We start from the raw sequence: 15,553 nt of genomic DNA, 5'->3' as shown, positions 1-15,553 counted from the left end.
TTTTATTTATGAGACTTTTGAGTCATGCAGTTCATTTTTATTCCTTTTTGATACTTTGAGTAACAAGCCTTAGAGACAGAAGTAGAGCTCCCAAGGTGTTTTTTTTTTATTATTATATTACCTGAAGTTATTAACATCCATGGACAAGAAGAAACATTAGAGCTTTTTTAAAAACATTTATTCCAGCAACATTTACTGAGAGCCTACATCCAATGTGTAAAGTGTCATAGGTGTTCATTATTCTGTTACTTGCATAATTCAATTCCAAATAATCCATGTTGGTGTCAGTTTTGTGTTACACACTGATGCATACAGAACCCAAGGATTAAGAATTCAGACTCTGGATTCAAATTAGCTGGATTGAAATCTGGTGGTTTCCCTACTAGCTGGGCAAGTTAGCAAGCTCACTATTCTTCATCTGTAAAATGGAGATAATGACAGTATCCACCACTCTGGAATATTCAGAAGATTGCATTTAGGATAACACCTGGCAGATAGTAACCACTATGTGCATTAACCAGGATTCGCCAGGAAAAAGGACAAGTAGGAGGCACGTGTGTGTAGAAAGAGGGAAAGAGAGAAACAAAGACAGGGAGAGAGAGAGTTGTTATGGAGGCTAAAAAGTCCCACAACCGGTCACCTGCAAGCTAGAGACCCAGGAAAGCTGGAGATGTCACTCAGCCTGAGTTCAAAGCCTCAGAATCAGGGAAGCCCATGGTATATATCCCAGTCTAAGGTCAGGAGGAGATGACGTGAGATGTCTTGGTTCAATCAGTGAGACAGCAAAAGGAGGTAACTTCCTCCTTCCTCTGTTTTTTTGTTCTATTTAGGTCCCCAATAGACTGGATGATGCCACCTACATTTGGGAGGGCCATCTACTTTATCCAGTCCATCGATTCAAATTCTAGTCTCATCCAGAAACATTCTCATAGACACACCCCAAAATAATGTTTAATCTGGGCACCCCACGGCCAGTCATGTTGACACATAAAATTAACAGTCACACCATAAACTTACTATTCCACATGAATTGAGTTTGGTTCCTTGATATGTAAAAGATAAGACTTGTTGAAACTTAATATATTCATAAAGTGAGAATAAAGTTTCACTTATGATCCCAAGTGGCCTTCAATCAAACCTTTGTTAAAGACATAATTATTGTCATTTAGGTTCACTCTACACAGGGAATGTTTCATCAAGTACTTCATTATTCTTTCTCATTTCAGGATATTATTACCATTCCCCAAGGAAAACTAATTCTGGCTAATTATATATATGCAAATTTATTTGACTATCATAAGCATTTTTTTTCCAATCAGGGAAACAAACTCAAGTAATACTGGACTGAGATAACTCTGGTAATCAAAGAATAAAATACAACCTAAAGTACCATGTCAGGACTTCCTGGTGGTCCAGTGGTTGGGACTCCATGCTTCCAAAGCAGGGGGTCATGGGTTCAATCCCTGGTCAGCGAACTGGGATCCCACAGGCTGCATGGTATGGCCAAAATATTAAAAAAAAAACTTAAAGTACCATGTCACATTTGGAATGAAAAGTCAAAATACTGTATGTGAAAGGATGAATAATGCACAAATAACATGCCTAGCACTGTACACACATGGGTATTACATCCAAGTACATACGCCGAGAGTGGCTGTTTACCTTGTTTTCAAATTAAAATGTGAAAAGATTCATAAGAAAGGAGAGGGAAGAGCTACAGGGGTGAGCCATCTGGGGAAGGATGATGGTGCCAATAGGGTTGGGTTATAAGCTGAAGCTACCACGGTCATAGCCAAAAAGTGTGGTCTCTCTTCATTGAGCTAGTTCAAAAGCTTAAGTGTTAATTGTCAAAAGGAGTATTTCAACTCAGTTACTTGGTTAGTCAGTTGACGAGAAAAAGTAAAATTACCAGTCGACTGCTATTAATACCACTACTAATAATAGGACCCAGTATTAGCACATGAGTTTCTAGTCTCCATGGTCCTTTGAGGCAGAGTAATAGTCCTGTACTTAGGAGTCAGATAGACCTGGGAGTTATACTTAATTCTACCCCTTACTGGATATATGAGACGTAGATCCTCTCTGAACCTCAGTTTCCTCATCTGTGAGACGGAGCTAGTTATCAGTTGAAAAGAATAAAAGAAGGCATGCTATATACCTGGTTCATAGTAGCTGATCCTTAACATGTGTTAAGGATCTCCCTCTTCCCACTCTGGCCTTTCTCATTTTGTCCTCAGGCTGACCATGTGAAGGAAGCATGTATCATTAGCCTCGTTTTACAGATGGGAAATGAAGCTCAGAGAGTCAGTAGCAGAGCAGGTTCACAGCCAGGCCTGCCTCCTACTGACAGTCTCTATCTAGGGGGTCCAGGCAGCAGTATTTCTGAAAGCTGCTCCAGTTGATGCCAATGTGTAGTCGGTACTGAGATCCGTGCATTCCACCACTTTTGCCGTCTCAAATCTCGTGTGCCTCTGGTTCCAAACCAGAAAGAAGTCTTCCCCATAGTTGGTGGATGTGGTAACACTTTCTCCCAGACATGCTCATTCATCCCTCTAACCCATCTGCCAGGCACAGGCCAAAGAGAACTTTCCAAGTGTCAAAAGTTAAGATGTTCACTTGTTGGTAGAAATGAATTTTCATAGATAGGAATATGGATGCAGCAGCTTACATCTCCCTTGCTCGTCTCAATTAATGTGATCATAGTACATTTAAGAAGAATTTAAAAAGGAAGCTGTAAGATTACTTGAGTCGTGCCTGTTTTGTTTGCTTAAGTAAAACATGGAAAAGGAAATGCTGAAATTTTGAACTAACCCACATTCATTGAGCCTATCAGCGGTGATGACAGACAGCAATGAGTTATAGTTAGGGAGACTAAAATCATAACCGGCAAGCTTCACCATTCCCAAAATAGCAGCTAAGTTGTTGATATTTTCCAGAAAATTTCACCTTATCCCTGTTAACTGAAGTCTAAAGGGTTTCCTGCACTGGTTTTAGAGGAATTCTATTTTATTTGGCTACAACCTGTGTCGGATGCACCAGAGTGCCTCCCCTTCATAAATCACCACCCCCAGCCTCCCCATCTCTGTAGATAACTGGAACCTGCCCAAGAAAAGTGCATTAATTCTCCTGCCCTTCACTCTCCTAATCACTGCACGATTTTGCGGCTAGATTACTTGTCAATCACATGGAGCTAAATCTGTTTGCTTCTGCTTTTCAGCTGGATTCCTGGCAATGAAGAAAACAAACAGAAAACAGATGTCCATTACAGGTCCTTGGATGGCGTAGGGAACTTTAACTGGAGATTCGTCTTCCCTTTTGACTACCTCCCAGCTGAACAGCTCTGTCTCGTTGCTAAAAAAGTGAGTTCTGAAATGTGCCAGTGGGGCAGGGACGTCATGGTCTTTCTTAATGTGGACACTGAGAAAAGGTCGGAGGTGCTCAGCACCTTGGGGGTCATGGGTCCAGCTCCCTCTTGGTGAGGTGGGGATTCAGAGACCCCAGTGGTGCAGATACTTGCCCAAGGTCACACAACTCTGGTAGGTATTTGTGTAGTTAGGAGTAAAAGGAACACAGCTTTTCTTCCCTGACATGTTGGCAGCTGGGGGAAGGATCTGGTTAAAGACCCCCTGTGTCCATACATACCCCAACCTAAGTATGTATTTATGTCACGGGAGACCGATTTCTTCCCCTGATAAAGAGATTTGTTGGACTAGCTAGCCAGAGACAAAATATTAATGTAGGTGCAATTTCCCACTTATCTTCCTTATTAAACTTAAGCATCTGCCTTCCTTCCTTTAGGAGCACTTCCATGAGGGTTCAGGGCCCTCCTGGTCTTAATTTATAAGACTCTGGGTTACAGAACTGAACTCAAACTGGCTTGTACCAAAAATGTGATTTATTGGTTCACATTACTAAAAAGGCCAGGGTTGACTGGCTTAAGGAACGCCTGGAGCCCAGGTTGAACTGATGTCTTTAGAAACTGCAGTCACCTCCTCCACCCCTCTGCTCTGCCTTCACCCATGAGCCTCACTCCCTGGTGGAGGTAGGATGGCTACCAGCAGGTCTCAGTAGAGAGAGATCAAGTCCCCAAAGGCGCCAACCAGGGTTCTGAGATTGGACCCTAGAGTTGGCCTGTCTGAGGCCGAGTGCCCCTCTCTGAGCCAGCCAGTGGTGCAGCTCTAGAGTTAAGGGTAACGTCAGTCCTCCCCAAACTGCATGGACTGGAGGAATAGAATCTCTAAGAAAAATCTGTGGGGCCGGTAAGAATAACTGCTGTCTTTTATAGGCCCTTGTCCCATTTCCCCTCCCAACCACATTCCATAAACTTTTCCTAGCTCTGTCCCAGTCACCTCTTCCCCTACACCTGGATCAGGATGCAGCCCCTTCTGTCCCCGCAGGCCAGGCCCTACCCGCTGCTGATGCTCTAATGAGCACTTTTTCCATTTAGGTGAGATGCATGCCTTCCAAGGGCACTTTTTAAAGATGCAGAGGCTCATCCTGGTGCTTATGCATACTTTCAAATGTTGAGACAGACCGGGGGAAGGTGAGAGGCTTGGGGTCAGGTAGGCCTTTAGGTAAAGTGTCCTTTCCTATTTATTCACATCTAAGCTGGACCTCTCAGCATCCTGAGTAACCCCACACAGGACAGTTGGGTGAGGCCAGACAATGGTAGAGCGGGCTTCTCGGCTCCTCAGAGCCAGGCCCTCTAAGTCCTGCAAAGGGAAACATCTCAGACTGTCATCTGAAAAACCAACAACCCAATAATCTTCCTTCAAATTCATGAAGCATTGGGGGAATTCCCTTTCTTCTGGAGCCAGAGGAACTTAGGTGTAATCAGGCCTTGGAGGTGTCATGATCCTTGGGCTGATACTGTCTGAGCAGAGGCAGGGACCAGAGGTGAGAACCTGGAGGAACCTCACCCCGTCCTCTGTGCACCTAACTCGAGTCTGAAGGATCAGAGGGTCTTAGTTTTACAGTATGTAAAACTAGCAGTATTTTTCAAAAACCAAAACTGCCAGGAATTTAAAATCTGCACTGATAAGAGTGAAATGTGGGCCGCCATCTCTCATCCCCATGTGGAGTGTGCTCAGACATCCTTGGGACGGTTGCGGGTGGGGCGGGGAGATTGCTGGGCAGAAGTAACACCCCAGCAGGGGATATTTCAGTCTGGCCTAGAACAGCTTGGCTTTGGGAGGATAATCTAACTAGGCCGTGGTGTTTAGGAGACAGAATTACCCTCCCCACCACCCCCAAACCCCAGGAGTGGCAGCAGGAAGTCACACTGATAGAAACGCGGTGGGGAAACCTTCTGTTTGGGAACTGCCTCGGACAACCTTTTTGTCGCCCAGCTGGTGGTCTTGAGATTTCCTGGGGTGCTTGCCTGCCTTACATAATACACATGGAACGGGGGCAGCAGGCTAGAAGATGGGGTTTTGGGTGGGGATGCAAAGGAGACAAGAGGTCCTGTGCCTTGATGTTGCATTTTCAAGAGGCCCCAGGGGAGGGTTTTTTTTTTTTTTTTTTTAATTATTATCCCTCCCACTCTCCCTCAGTCAACCGGTCCGGGCGCACACACCACAACGCTGATCCAGCCACAGCCCGGGAAAGTGCGCCGCCGCCACTGCCACGTTCCAAGCTGCTCAGCGCAGCAGTCCCAGAGACGGACTGGAGGGCGGGGGAGAGTTGGGGGAGGGCTGGGGACAGGGGAAGCCTCGCCCCCCCAATTCCAGGAGGCTGCGTTTTCCACACGCCCACCTGGCTCCCCCCAGGGGAGGGTTTTAAGAGTCCAGTAATCTGTGTCATTTTGGCTTGTCTGTTCCTCTTGGCATTTTAGGAGCATTTCTGGAGTATTGACCAAACTGAATTTCGGGTCCCACCCAGACTGGTCATTCAGATATGGGACAATGACAAGTTTTCTCTGGATGACTACTTGGGTAAGGCTGACATGTGGATACTTTTCTCTAAGATATTGTACTTGAAATTAGTTAAATCAACTAGAACTTGGAATCAGTTATTTAAATCTTCAGTCCTGTGGGGCTGGGGTCATATTCACTGCCTGGATGGCCTCTGGGCACTGTGGCCTGCCGGGCACTATCCCAGGTCTTCTGAGAAGTGGGCACAGTGAATGGCACCCCTTGTGTGGGCCCCATCCACCCTCAGGGTCCTGGTGTAGGCTCTTGCCCCAGCTTCTGACATGTTATGAAGACACAAATTTTGTTTTCAAGTATGCCTCAGCCTTGCGTTCACTTCCAAACCTCTTTCCTTTTCTCCCTCTCTCTTCTTCTCCCTCCCATCAACACCTCAGAATTGGCTTGAAGTCACTGCAGTCCTCTAATATCCCAGCCCTTGTTCCTCCCCACCCTTCTCTGTGGTAAAAGGCCCTTGTTAAGCACCCTCCCTGCACTGCGGGCCCCTCCATTTCCGAGCCCTCTCCCCAGTCCCTGCAAAGCACACAGTCCAGATTTTCTCTCTCCCAGGCCTTGGGTGTCTCACTGGCCCACTCTGTTTCTTCCTCTCACTCTTTAAACACAGGCCTTTGTTCTCCTAGGGTTTTGTGGATCCTCCCCAGGCTCTCTCAGTGACTTACCAACCCTCTCCTCTGTTGAAGGCAAAGCTTCCATTCTCGCTTTGTGCAAGGTATGACTCCTAGACCTGGAGGTGCAGCCTGGCCGCCATGGTGCCTGCCGTACAGTAACAAGAAATACTGGGATGACTCACACTGACTGCTGTATGCAGTGTATCAAATCAACACACTATACATCTTACATTACACAGTGCTGTATGTCATTTATGTCTCAGTTTGAAAAAAAGACACACGATGATTATTCCCCACTCCCCACCGGAACCTTTTACCTGTATGTTCAGCTGGCACCTCAAATTTATCGTGACTAAGATCAAACTCAGCCTCTCTTCCCTGACCTCATACCTGCTCGCAGCCTCTCCCAGTAGCTCAGGCCGAAACACCCAGAGTCCTCTGAAGCCATCCTCTCCTTTCCTCCCTCTTTCCTAAACAATGTAACCTGCTGTATCACGCTCATTTACTTTCTTATTTCTATGATCTCTGCTACTTGCCAATTCAGACGTAACTTTCTCGAAGCCAGCATTACAGAAGCCCTGAACTCATTTCCCTGCCTCTAGAGCATCTTTCCTGGCAGAGGAGAAGCCCACGGTGGCCAGTGGCTACATCTTGTTCATCCCTCTGCCCTTCACAACACAGAGTGCAGTGGCTTTGGCTTAGTTGGTTCTTAATAAGAATTAATGGTGTGGAGATCCCTTAAAAAACTGGAAATAGAACTGCCTTATGACCCAGCAATCCCACTGCTGGGCATACACACTGAGGAAACCAGAATTGAAAGAGACACGTGTACCCCAATGTTCATCGCAGCACTGTTTATAATAGCCAGGACGTGGAAGCAACCTAGATGTCCATCAGCAGATGAATGGATAAGAAAGCGGTGGTACATATACACAATGGAGTATTACTCAGCCATTAAAAAGAATACATTTGAATCAGTTCTAATGAGATGGATGAAACTGGAGCCTATTATACAGAGTGAAGTAAGCCAGAAAGACAAACACCAATACAGTATACTAACGCGTATATATGGAATTTAGAAAGATGGTAAGAATAACCCTGTATACGAGACAGCAAAAGAGACACTGATGTATAGAACAGTCTTTTGGACTCTGTGGGAGAGGGAGAGGGTGGGATGATTTGGGAGAATGGCATTGAAATATGTATAATATCATATATGGAATGAGTCACCAGTCCAAGTTCGATGCATGATACTGGATGCTTGGGGCTGGTGCACTGGGACGACCCAGAGGGATGGTATGGGGAGGGAGGAGGGTTCAGGATGGGGAACACATGTATACCTGTGGCGGATTCATTTTGATGTTGTCAAAACCAATACAATATTGTAAAGTTTAAAAATAAAATTATTAAAAAAAGAAAATATTAAAATAAACAAAAAAAGTACATGGATTTGTACAAAAAAAAAAGAATTGAACAGACAAGTGAGTATAAAAGTGTTGAACTGAAGAAAAACGTACAATCTAAAAGTTGTGAGTCCAGGCATCTTACCGAGGACTGCAACCTAGGACACCACCTCTCAGAGAGCTCTGAGGAGCCAGGATAGAAGAGGTTTTGGCTGGGGGGAAGAAAAAAACAGGCAAACATCAAAAGATTACGCCTAATCACAAAGAACAGATATCTCAAGTTAATGATTTTAGTGCTTTGCTATGTTTGGAGAGATACAAGATCCTGGACCTATTGAAATTTTGCCTTAGATATGGATCTTAGCTAGCCAGAGCCAGACCCAAAGGTCAGAATGCTTCCCCCTGCATCTTGAATCCCCCTTGGGTCACAGACTCAGGTGGGGGCTGCAGCGACTAGGGTCCTGACCCTTGTAGAACTGGGATAATGGGTGGCACTTTGTTTACTGGAAGGCCGGGCAGTGTTCCCTGTTCACAGGAGTGTGCTAATTTGCATGAAGAACAGGAGAGAGTTTTCCCTTGAAACTAAACAGTCTGACAACAAATAAGGAGATGACTGTATCTCTGATAACTAGTGGGTAAATGGTTGCAGTTATTACCAAACGGAGAGAGGCAAGATAAAAACAGGCATAAACTCCAGAAAGGCTTGTGGCTATGGATACATTAAGATGAAGGACAGTTTCTGAGTCCAAAAGTTTATAGAGAACCTGTCACCACCTCCCTGGTGCTCTTTGCTATCCCTGTTGAAGACCACCTTTTGTCCCAGTAAGTAATTCATAGACTTGACCCAGCATACCCAGACAATTATCTGAAGGAGAGGGGTCCCGGGGGTTCCCAAGCCCCAAAGACAATCAAAGATGGTCTTTAACTACAAGAGAGTTCACACCTCACATCATGGAAGAAAACCTGTGCTTCTCTGGGCACCCTGAGCTGGGCTTCCTAGTTCCTGGGAAGAATTTTCTGATGAGAATTCAATGTTCCTTTTCAAATTCTTATTTCTGAGGTTACACTAGGAGAGACTTGAACTTGACTGTTCGATGGCGCTTCCCATGTTCCAAGTACCAGTTATCTTTACCCAAAGCCAAATGACAATGTTCGGGGAAGTTTACAACCAACATGAGCAAATTCCAAGTTCAGTGGAAATTGTGTTCCTAGATGTTTAATTAGTTTGAGCTTGGAGAAGAACTCTATTTATGCTCCTGTCTCTGAGAAGTAAAGCAGGTAGTCCTCTGTGAGACGCAGAGCAGAGGACAGATGCTTTTGCACTTTCCATCCTATCTGGAAAGAACTTTAGCTGTCTACCAGGCTCCATTTCTCTAACTCACCTGTCGCCTGTTCAGAGTCCCAGTCTAGACCTCTCTTCTGACAAGTACATTCTGTTTACTTGTGAACATCGCCTGATCCACTTGAAATTTATTTGGGTTTAATGTTTCCTTGGCTAGGTTTCCTGGAACTTGATTTGCATCATACCATCATTCCAGCAAAGTCACCAGAGAAATGCAGTTTGAACATGATTCCAGACCTCAAAGCCATGAACCCCCTGAAAGTGAAAACTGCCTCTCTCTTTGAGCAGAAGTCCATGAAAGGATGGTGGCCTTGCTACACAGAGAAAGATGGCTCCCGTGTGATGGCTGTATGTATGAGTATTTCCTGCTTGGGGGTTGTTTATTCCTTTTCTTCTTTAGGTTTTGCCCTTTGTGAGTAGATTTGCTCCAGATAAGGAAGGTTGAATTGGTGGTACTTTTAAGTTTTGGGAACAGGTTGTACCTGAGATTATAGGAGAAGGTGGCAGATGCTGCGAACATATGTTTGGGGTTGAGTGGAAGATAGAAGGATTGGAATTGTCAAAAAACTGGGAGTGCATGTGATTATACTATATTTTTGTGGGACTCTCTTTCACCAGAAATGCTAATTTACGCTGAGCTTCCAGTACAATTCAGTACAGAAAAAGCAACTTCAAATTTAAGCTGTTCTCATCTTGAAAAAATTAAAATTTAAAGATGGAAGAAGCAAGGAGTGTGAGCATCCATTGAACTTTAAGGCCATAAGTTATGAGCACATTTGGGAAACTCAAGATAATTTCAACATAGAAGCAATAATGCGAATTGCCATGCCCTGTCACAAAAAGGCTACTTAATTCTTAATTCATTGTGTATTACTAATAATAAACATTTTTATACTACTTATTACAAACTAGACAACATACTAAATGTCTTACATTCATAATCTTGTGTTTTAAAACAACTTTAAAATTTATTGGGTTGGCCAAAAAGTTCATTCGGATTTTTCTGTACCCAAATGAACTTTTTGGCCAACCCAATACATAAAGTAAACTGCACTCAGCTTAAAACAAAAGACAACAAAAGTGCACAATTTGAGTTTTGACGGATGTATATGCTCCTGAAACCACCACCATAATCAAGCTCCAGAGCATTCCCATTATCCCCAGAGGTTTCCTTGTGCCCTTTGCAGTCTATCACTTCCTCTGTCCCTGGCGTAGCTTCCTGCCACTCTAGAGCAGGTTGTACATAATCTCATTTAGTTCTGATAACCCCATGAAGCAGAATCCATTTTATAGATTTGAAAGAACAGGCTTAGAAATAAGAACTACCTTGCCATAGACAGACTTTCCTGATAGCTCAGCTGGCAAAGAATCCACCTGCAATGCAGGAGACCCCAGTTCAATTCTTGAGTCAGGAAGATCCCCTGGAGAAGGGATAGGCTACCCACTCCAGTATTCTTGGGCTTCCTTTATGGCTCAGCTAGTAAAGAATCCACCCTGGGTTTGATCCGTGGGTTGGGAAGATCCCCTGGAGAAGGGAAAGGATACCCACACCAGTATTTTGGCCTAAAGAATTCCATGGACTGTATAGTCCATGGGGTCGCAAAGAGTCAGACATGACTGAACAACTTCACTGCCATAGACAGATACCCATCTTTGACGTGTCGACTGAGGAGGCATCTGTGCTTCATCACCTAATGAGCATCAACATCAGAAGTTCTCAAATTGCTGGTGACTTTGTGGGTTCCAGGGTTCTAGAAAGCCTGTTGCCACCCCGGTTAAGCCTGGTTATCAGAGAGGGCAAGTTTCTAGAGCTCTTGGAGCCTCAGTGTCCTCGTGTGCATAGGAGGATCACAGCAGTACCTGACTTCTAGGACTGTCCTGAGCATCACACGAGAGTGTCCCTGTAAAAGGCTTAAGCAGTGCCCAGGGCACCACTCAGGCACCTGTGAGCAGGGAGGAGCATTCATTCATTCACTTATGCCTTTGTTCTGCAGGTACACAGTGGATGCTCACTAAGTGCCAGCACTGCTCCATACAGTAGGGGTCCCATGAAGCACGGAGGCTCTCCTGGAGCCCACAACAAATGCTCAGTGTTAGCTGTTGTCATTAGCAGTATTCAAATTAATCTGGGTCCAAGCACAGTTACAAAGGGAGATAATGTGAGCAGGCCAGGAGATGGATGTGAGAAAGTTAGAATGATGGGGATCCGAGAAGACTGGAAAGCAGGGAGGAGGGAAAGCAATTTGTCCTCTCAGTTTCCCACAAGGAGTCAGTTCAGAAACACATGGAAGAGGAAATGTGATGAGATCTCTTGAGGAAGATTTAAGGCGATCTCAGGATTGTTTTACAAGAATAAAAATCACTGCTCGGGGAATATGCCTTGGGTCGAAGTGAAAATATTTGTGAAACGTGATGTCATGTGTTTAACGTGTTCTGCTTTACTGAAGGGGAAAGTGGAGATGACGCTGGAAGTCCTCAATGAGAAGGAGGCCGACGAGAGGCCAGCTGGGAAGGGACGGGATGAACCCAACATGAACCCCAAGCTGGACCCACCAAAGTGAGAGGCCCTCTTTGTTCTGATCCCCAAACACCTGCAGTCTGAAAGCCCCCCTCCACTTGACTTAATGCAATGGATTAGCTGTTGTCTTAATTTTGTACTGAACAGGCGGGATGGGGGATGATCTGGCTTCATTTTAACCATTCTCCTTTCCGTGAAACCAAAGTCCAGTGTGTCTTCAGCAACTTTAGAAGTCATAAAAGGTTAAAGACTCTCTCAGCCAACTAAGGGGAATAATATCTTTCCTTGGCTTTGTAAAACATTATTAATTATTCTTTAAACTGTGTTACGCTCTGAGATGTAAAATATCTGTCCCTCCTGAGTTGGGTAGGTAAAACCATTTCTTTGCAATGCAGCCGACCAGAAACCTCCTTCCTCTGGTTCACCAACCCGTGCAAGACCATGAAGTTCATCGTGTGGCGCCGATTTAAGTGGGTCATCATTGCCCTGCTGATCCTGCTGATCCTGCTGTTCTTTGTGGCTGTGTTTCTGTATTCCTTACCGGTATGAGTCCTTGGCCTCTTGTCTTGGCTTTCTGGGTGTGAATTATGGCTGGTCATCTCAGTTGGTACTTGCCTTTTTTGCTGTTCAGTAAAATGACCTACCTTGGGGCTTCCCTGGTGGCTCAGTGGTAAAGAATCCACCTGTCAATGCAGGAGACTCAGGTTTGATTCCTGGGTTGGGAAGATCTCCTAGAGAAGGAAATGGCAACCCACTCCAGTATTCTTGCCCAGGAAATCCCATGAACAGCGGAGCCTGGTGGGCTATAGTCTGTGCTATGCTTAGTCGCTCAGTCATGTCCAACTCTTTGTGACCCCATGGACTGTAACCTGCCAGGCCCCTCCATCCATGAGAATTCTCCAGGCAAGAATACTGGAATGGGTTGCCATGCCCCCTTCTAGGGGATCTTCCCAATCCAGGGATGGAACCCAGGTCTCCTGCATTGCAGGCAGATTCTTTACCATCTGAGCCACCAGGGAAGCCCATGGGGTCACAAAACAGTAGGATATGACTTAGCAACTAAACAACAACAAAAATGACCTACATAGCAGTTGTGGTATTACAACCTGTCAGCTTTAGGAAAGTTTAAAGTACTATGTTCTGTGAATTACATTCTCCAGGTTTTATGAATTACAGGTAGAACTTCAGGGTCTATTAAAAACAAAACAAAACTTTGGTCTCAGGAATTCTAGAAGAAATCCCTCAGGCCTTTATCACTGTGGGTCTGAACCAGAGCCAGCATTTCTGATGGATCTTTCTGCCTTCAGACTTTTTGTTCCAAACCATCCTACATCCTAACTCTTGACCTTTCATGCATCCTGGGCTCATTAGAAGCCTACACCACCCTTGAACTCTGGGGGCTTCCCAAGTGGCACCAGCGGTAAAGAACTCGCCTGCCAATGTAGGAGACACAGGTTCAATTCCTGAATTGGGAAAATCCCCTGGAGGAGGGGATGGCAACCCAATGCAGTATTCTTGCCTGGAGAATCCCATGGACAGAGGAGCCTGAGAGGCTATGGTCTACAGTGTTGCAAGGAGTTGGACACAACTAGAGGGACTTACCACACACCCTTGAACTCCATCCAAATTGAGTTGGCCTCCCCGAACAAGTATTGCCCTAACCTGCCAGGATGCCTTTCCCAAGACTGTTCCTTTACCTGTGTTCTGTCTGTTAAAAGCTCCCTCATTCTTTAAGGCCCACATCACATAACATCCCCCTTAATCTCCACAGTCATAAAGGGAGTTCAAATGGCAGGTTTGTCAGGGTGCCTGGAAGTAGTGCCTTCATTCCTCTGAGAATCAAGGAATTAGTTGAGCATCTGCTGTAGGGTAGAAATCAGAATACAGAGATGCCCGAGGCAGGACTTCTGCCCACAAGCAAATCACGGATCTGCTTGTCTGCAGGATATGAACAAGTAAATTACTATGAAAGGCAGGCTGGCCCAGAGGTATGAAAAAATGACCATCAGACCCCATTGCTGAGGATGGTTGTACCAAAGAGGGGGCGTTTAAGCTTAGTTTGCCCAGTGGAGAAGTGAGAGTCCAACCATTCAGAAACCACTCCTTCAGTTCATATTAATAATACAGATTATTTTGTGTTTAGTAGCATAGTCACGGAGAAGGCAATGGCAGCCCACTCCAGTACTCTTGCCTGGAAAATCCCATGGACGGAGGAGCCTGGTGGGCTGCAGTCCATGGGGTTGCTAAGAGTCGGACACGACTGAGCGACTTCACTCTCACTTTTCACTTTCATGCATTGGAGAAGGAAATGGCAATCCACTCCAGTGTTCTTGCCTGGAGAATCCCAGGGACGGGGGAGCCTGGTGGGCTGCTGTCTATGGGGTCGCACAGAGTCGGACACGACTGAAGTGACTTAGCAGCAGCAGCAGCATAGTCACACAACCCCAAGAGCAGGGAGTTGGGGTCTTCCTTTTCCCCCAGCAGATACTTTCAGCTTGTTAACTGTGAGTACATGCATACTACTGGCTTGGCCAAAAAGTTCATTTGGATTTTTCTGTAAGATCTTATGGCAAAACCTGAATGAACTTCTTGGCCAACCCAATATTTTCTTATTGTAGGTAGCTCAATATGTCTTGACCATTTAGAAAACCCCTTATAGTTATTCTTCTTGAGTTAGACTCTGTTGATTTAAAGCAGTGGTTCTCAACTGGGAGCAATCTTGCCCCCCAGGACATTTGGATGCTTGGAGACATCTGGTTGTCACAACTGGGGGTGATGCTGGAATCTAGCGGGTAGAGGCCAAGGATGCTGCTAAACATCCTGCAATGCAGTGTCCAACAAGCATCATCTGGTCCTAAGTGTCAATGGTACCATGATGAAGAATCCCTAAGTTATATAATCCCTAAGATATGTGTGTATGTATATATATATATATAACCCTGTTTCTGTTTCCTTTCCAGAACTATTTGTCAATGAAGATTGTGAAACCAAATGCATAACAGAAGCAAAGTCTTCAAGAGTCATCCAGCAACGAGAGAATCCTGTCTCTATTAACAGAACAAAACCAAGAATGAGTCTGTGTCTGAGACTACACTGCAGAGGATATTACACTACTTCACAGAGCCCCATCACTTCCCAGAGCGTCTAGGTTCCAGGTCAGGCTAACAGGCAACATTTTTATCTTACCTTTTGAAGTATTAAAAGTTTTCACCATGTTTTTTCATAGTAATTTTCAAGGTGGCTGGTTCCATTTAAAAATCTTTTTTTATGTGTCCTCCTTCTATAATTCAATTTGTAAATTGCTGAAATCAAACATGAGAATTTCTGCATTGTGATTTCATATACTTCTTACCTGTAGTCCACAAAAAGGGCTGTGCATTATAAAATAGTAGAATAGTTAGAGGAATTGTTATTTATGCTTGCAACCATTGCTATATTTTGTATGGATAAATGTCTTAAGAGTGTATTCAACCTCTGTGATGAACCCAAATAAAAACATTTCACCTTCAGCATATACTGGTTTGTTGCAGCTGTGGGCCAAACTGAGAAAGAGGCAACTTCTAGTCTGGGTGTCAGTGGATAGAATGGTATGCCCTGGCAGTTAGCTATAATTCCTTTATAAGCATATTGCCAAATCTTGCCAATATAATAAATTAACATTTATTCTATGCACACTATTGTTCTAATGCTTTATACATATTAACTAACTTAGGCCTCAAGGTAATCCAGTAAAAGGTAGGTAACATTATTAACCC

At 44.6% G+C, this 15,553-nt stretch overlaps 1 protein-coding gene across 4 annotated transcripts in view; it reads left to right on the top strand.

Annotated features, from left to right (window-relative positions):
* Positions 1-15,307, top strand: part of MYOF (myoferlin) — a 178,939-nt gene extending 163,632 nt beyond the window's left edge. For all 4 annotated transcript variants that reach the window (XM_061402820.1, XM_061402819.1, XM_061402822.1 and 1 more), the window contains 6 exons: positions 3,218-3,359; positions 5,834-5,933; positions 9,438-9,628; positions 11,728-11,837; positions 12,194-12,341; positions 14,759-15,307. In XM_061402820.1, coding sequence (XP_061258804.1) covers positions 3,218-3,359; positions 5,834-5,933; positions 9,438-9,628; positions 11,728-11,837; positions 12,194-12,341; positions 14,759-14,797 — 730 coding nt within the window. In that variant the 3' untranslated portion in view covers positions 14,798-15,307. The remainder of the gene's footprint in view (positions 1-3,217; positions 3,360-5,833; positions 5,934-9,437; positions 9,629-11,727; positions 11,838-12,193; positions 12,342-14,758) is intronic.
* Positions 15,308-15,553: the final 246 nt, after the last annotated feature.

Source organism: Bos javanicus, chromosome 26, assembly GCF_032452875.1.
Source record: "Bos javanicus breed banteng chromosome 26, ARS-OSU_banteng_1.0, whole genome shotgun sequence".
Lineage (NCBI taxonomy): Eukaryota > Metazoa > Chordata > Mammalia > Artiodactyla > Bovidae > Bos > Bos javanicus.
This window is presented reverse-complemented; position numbering and strand designations above follow the sequence as displayed.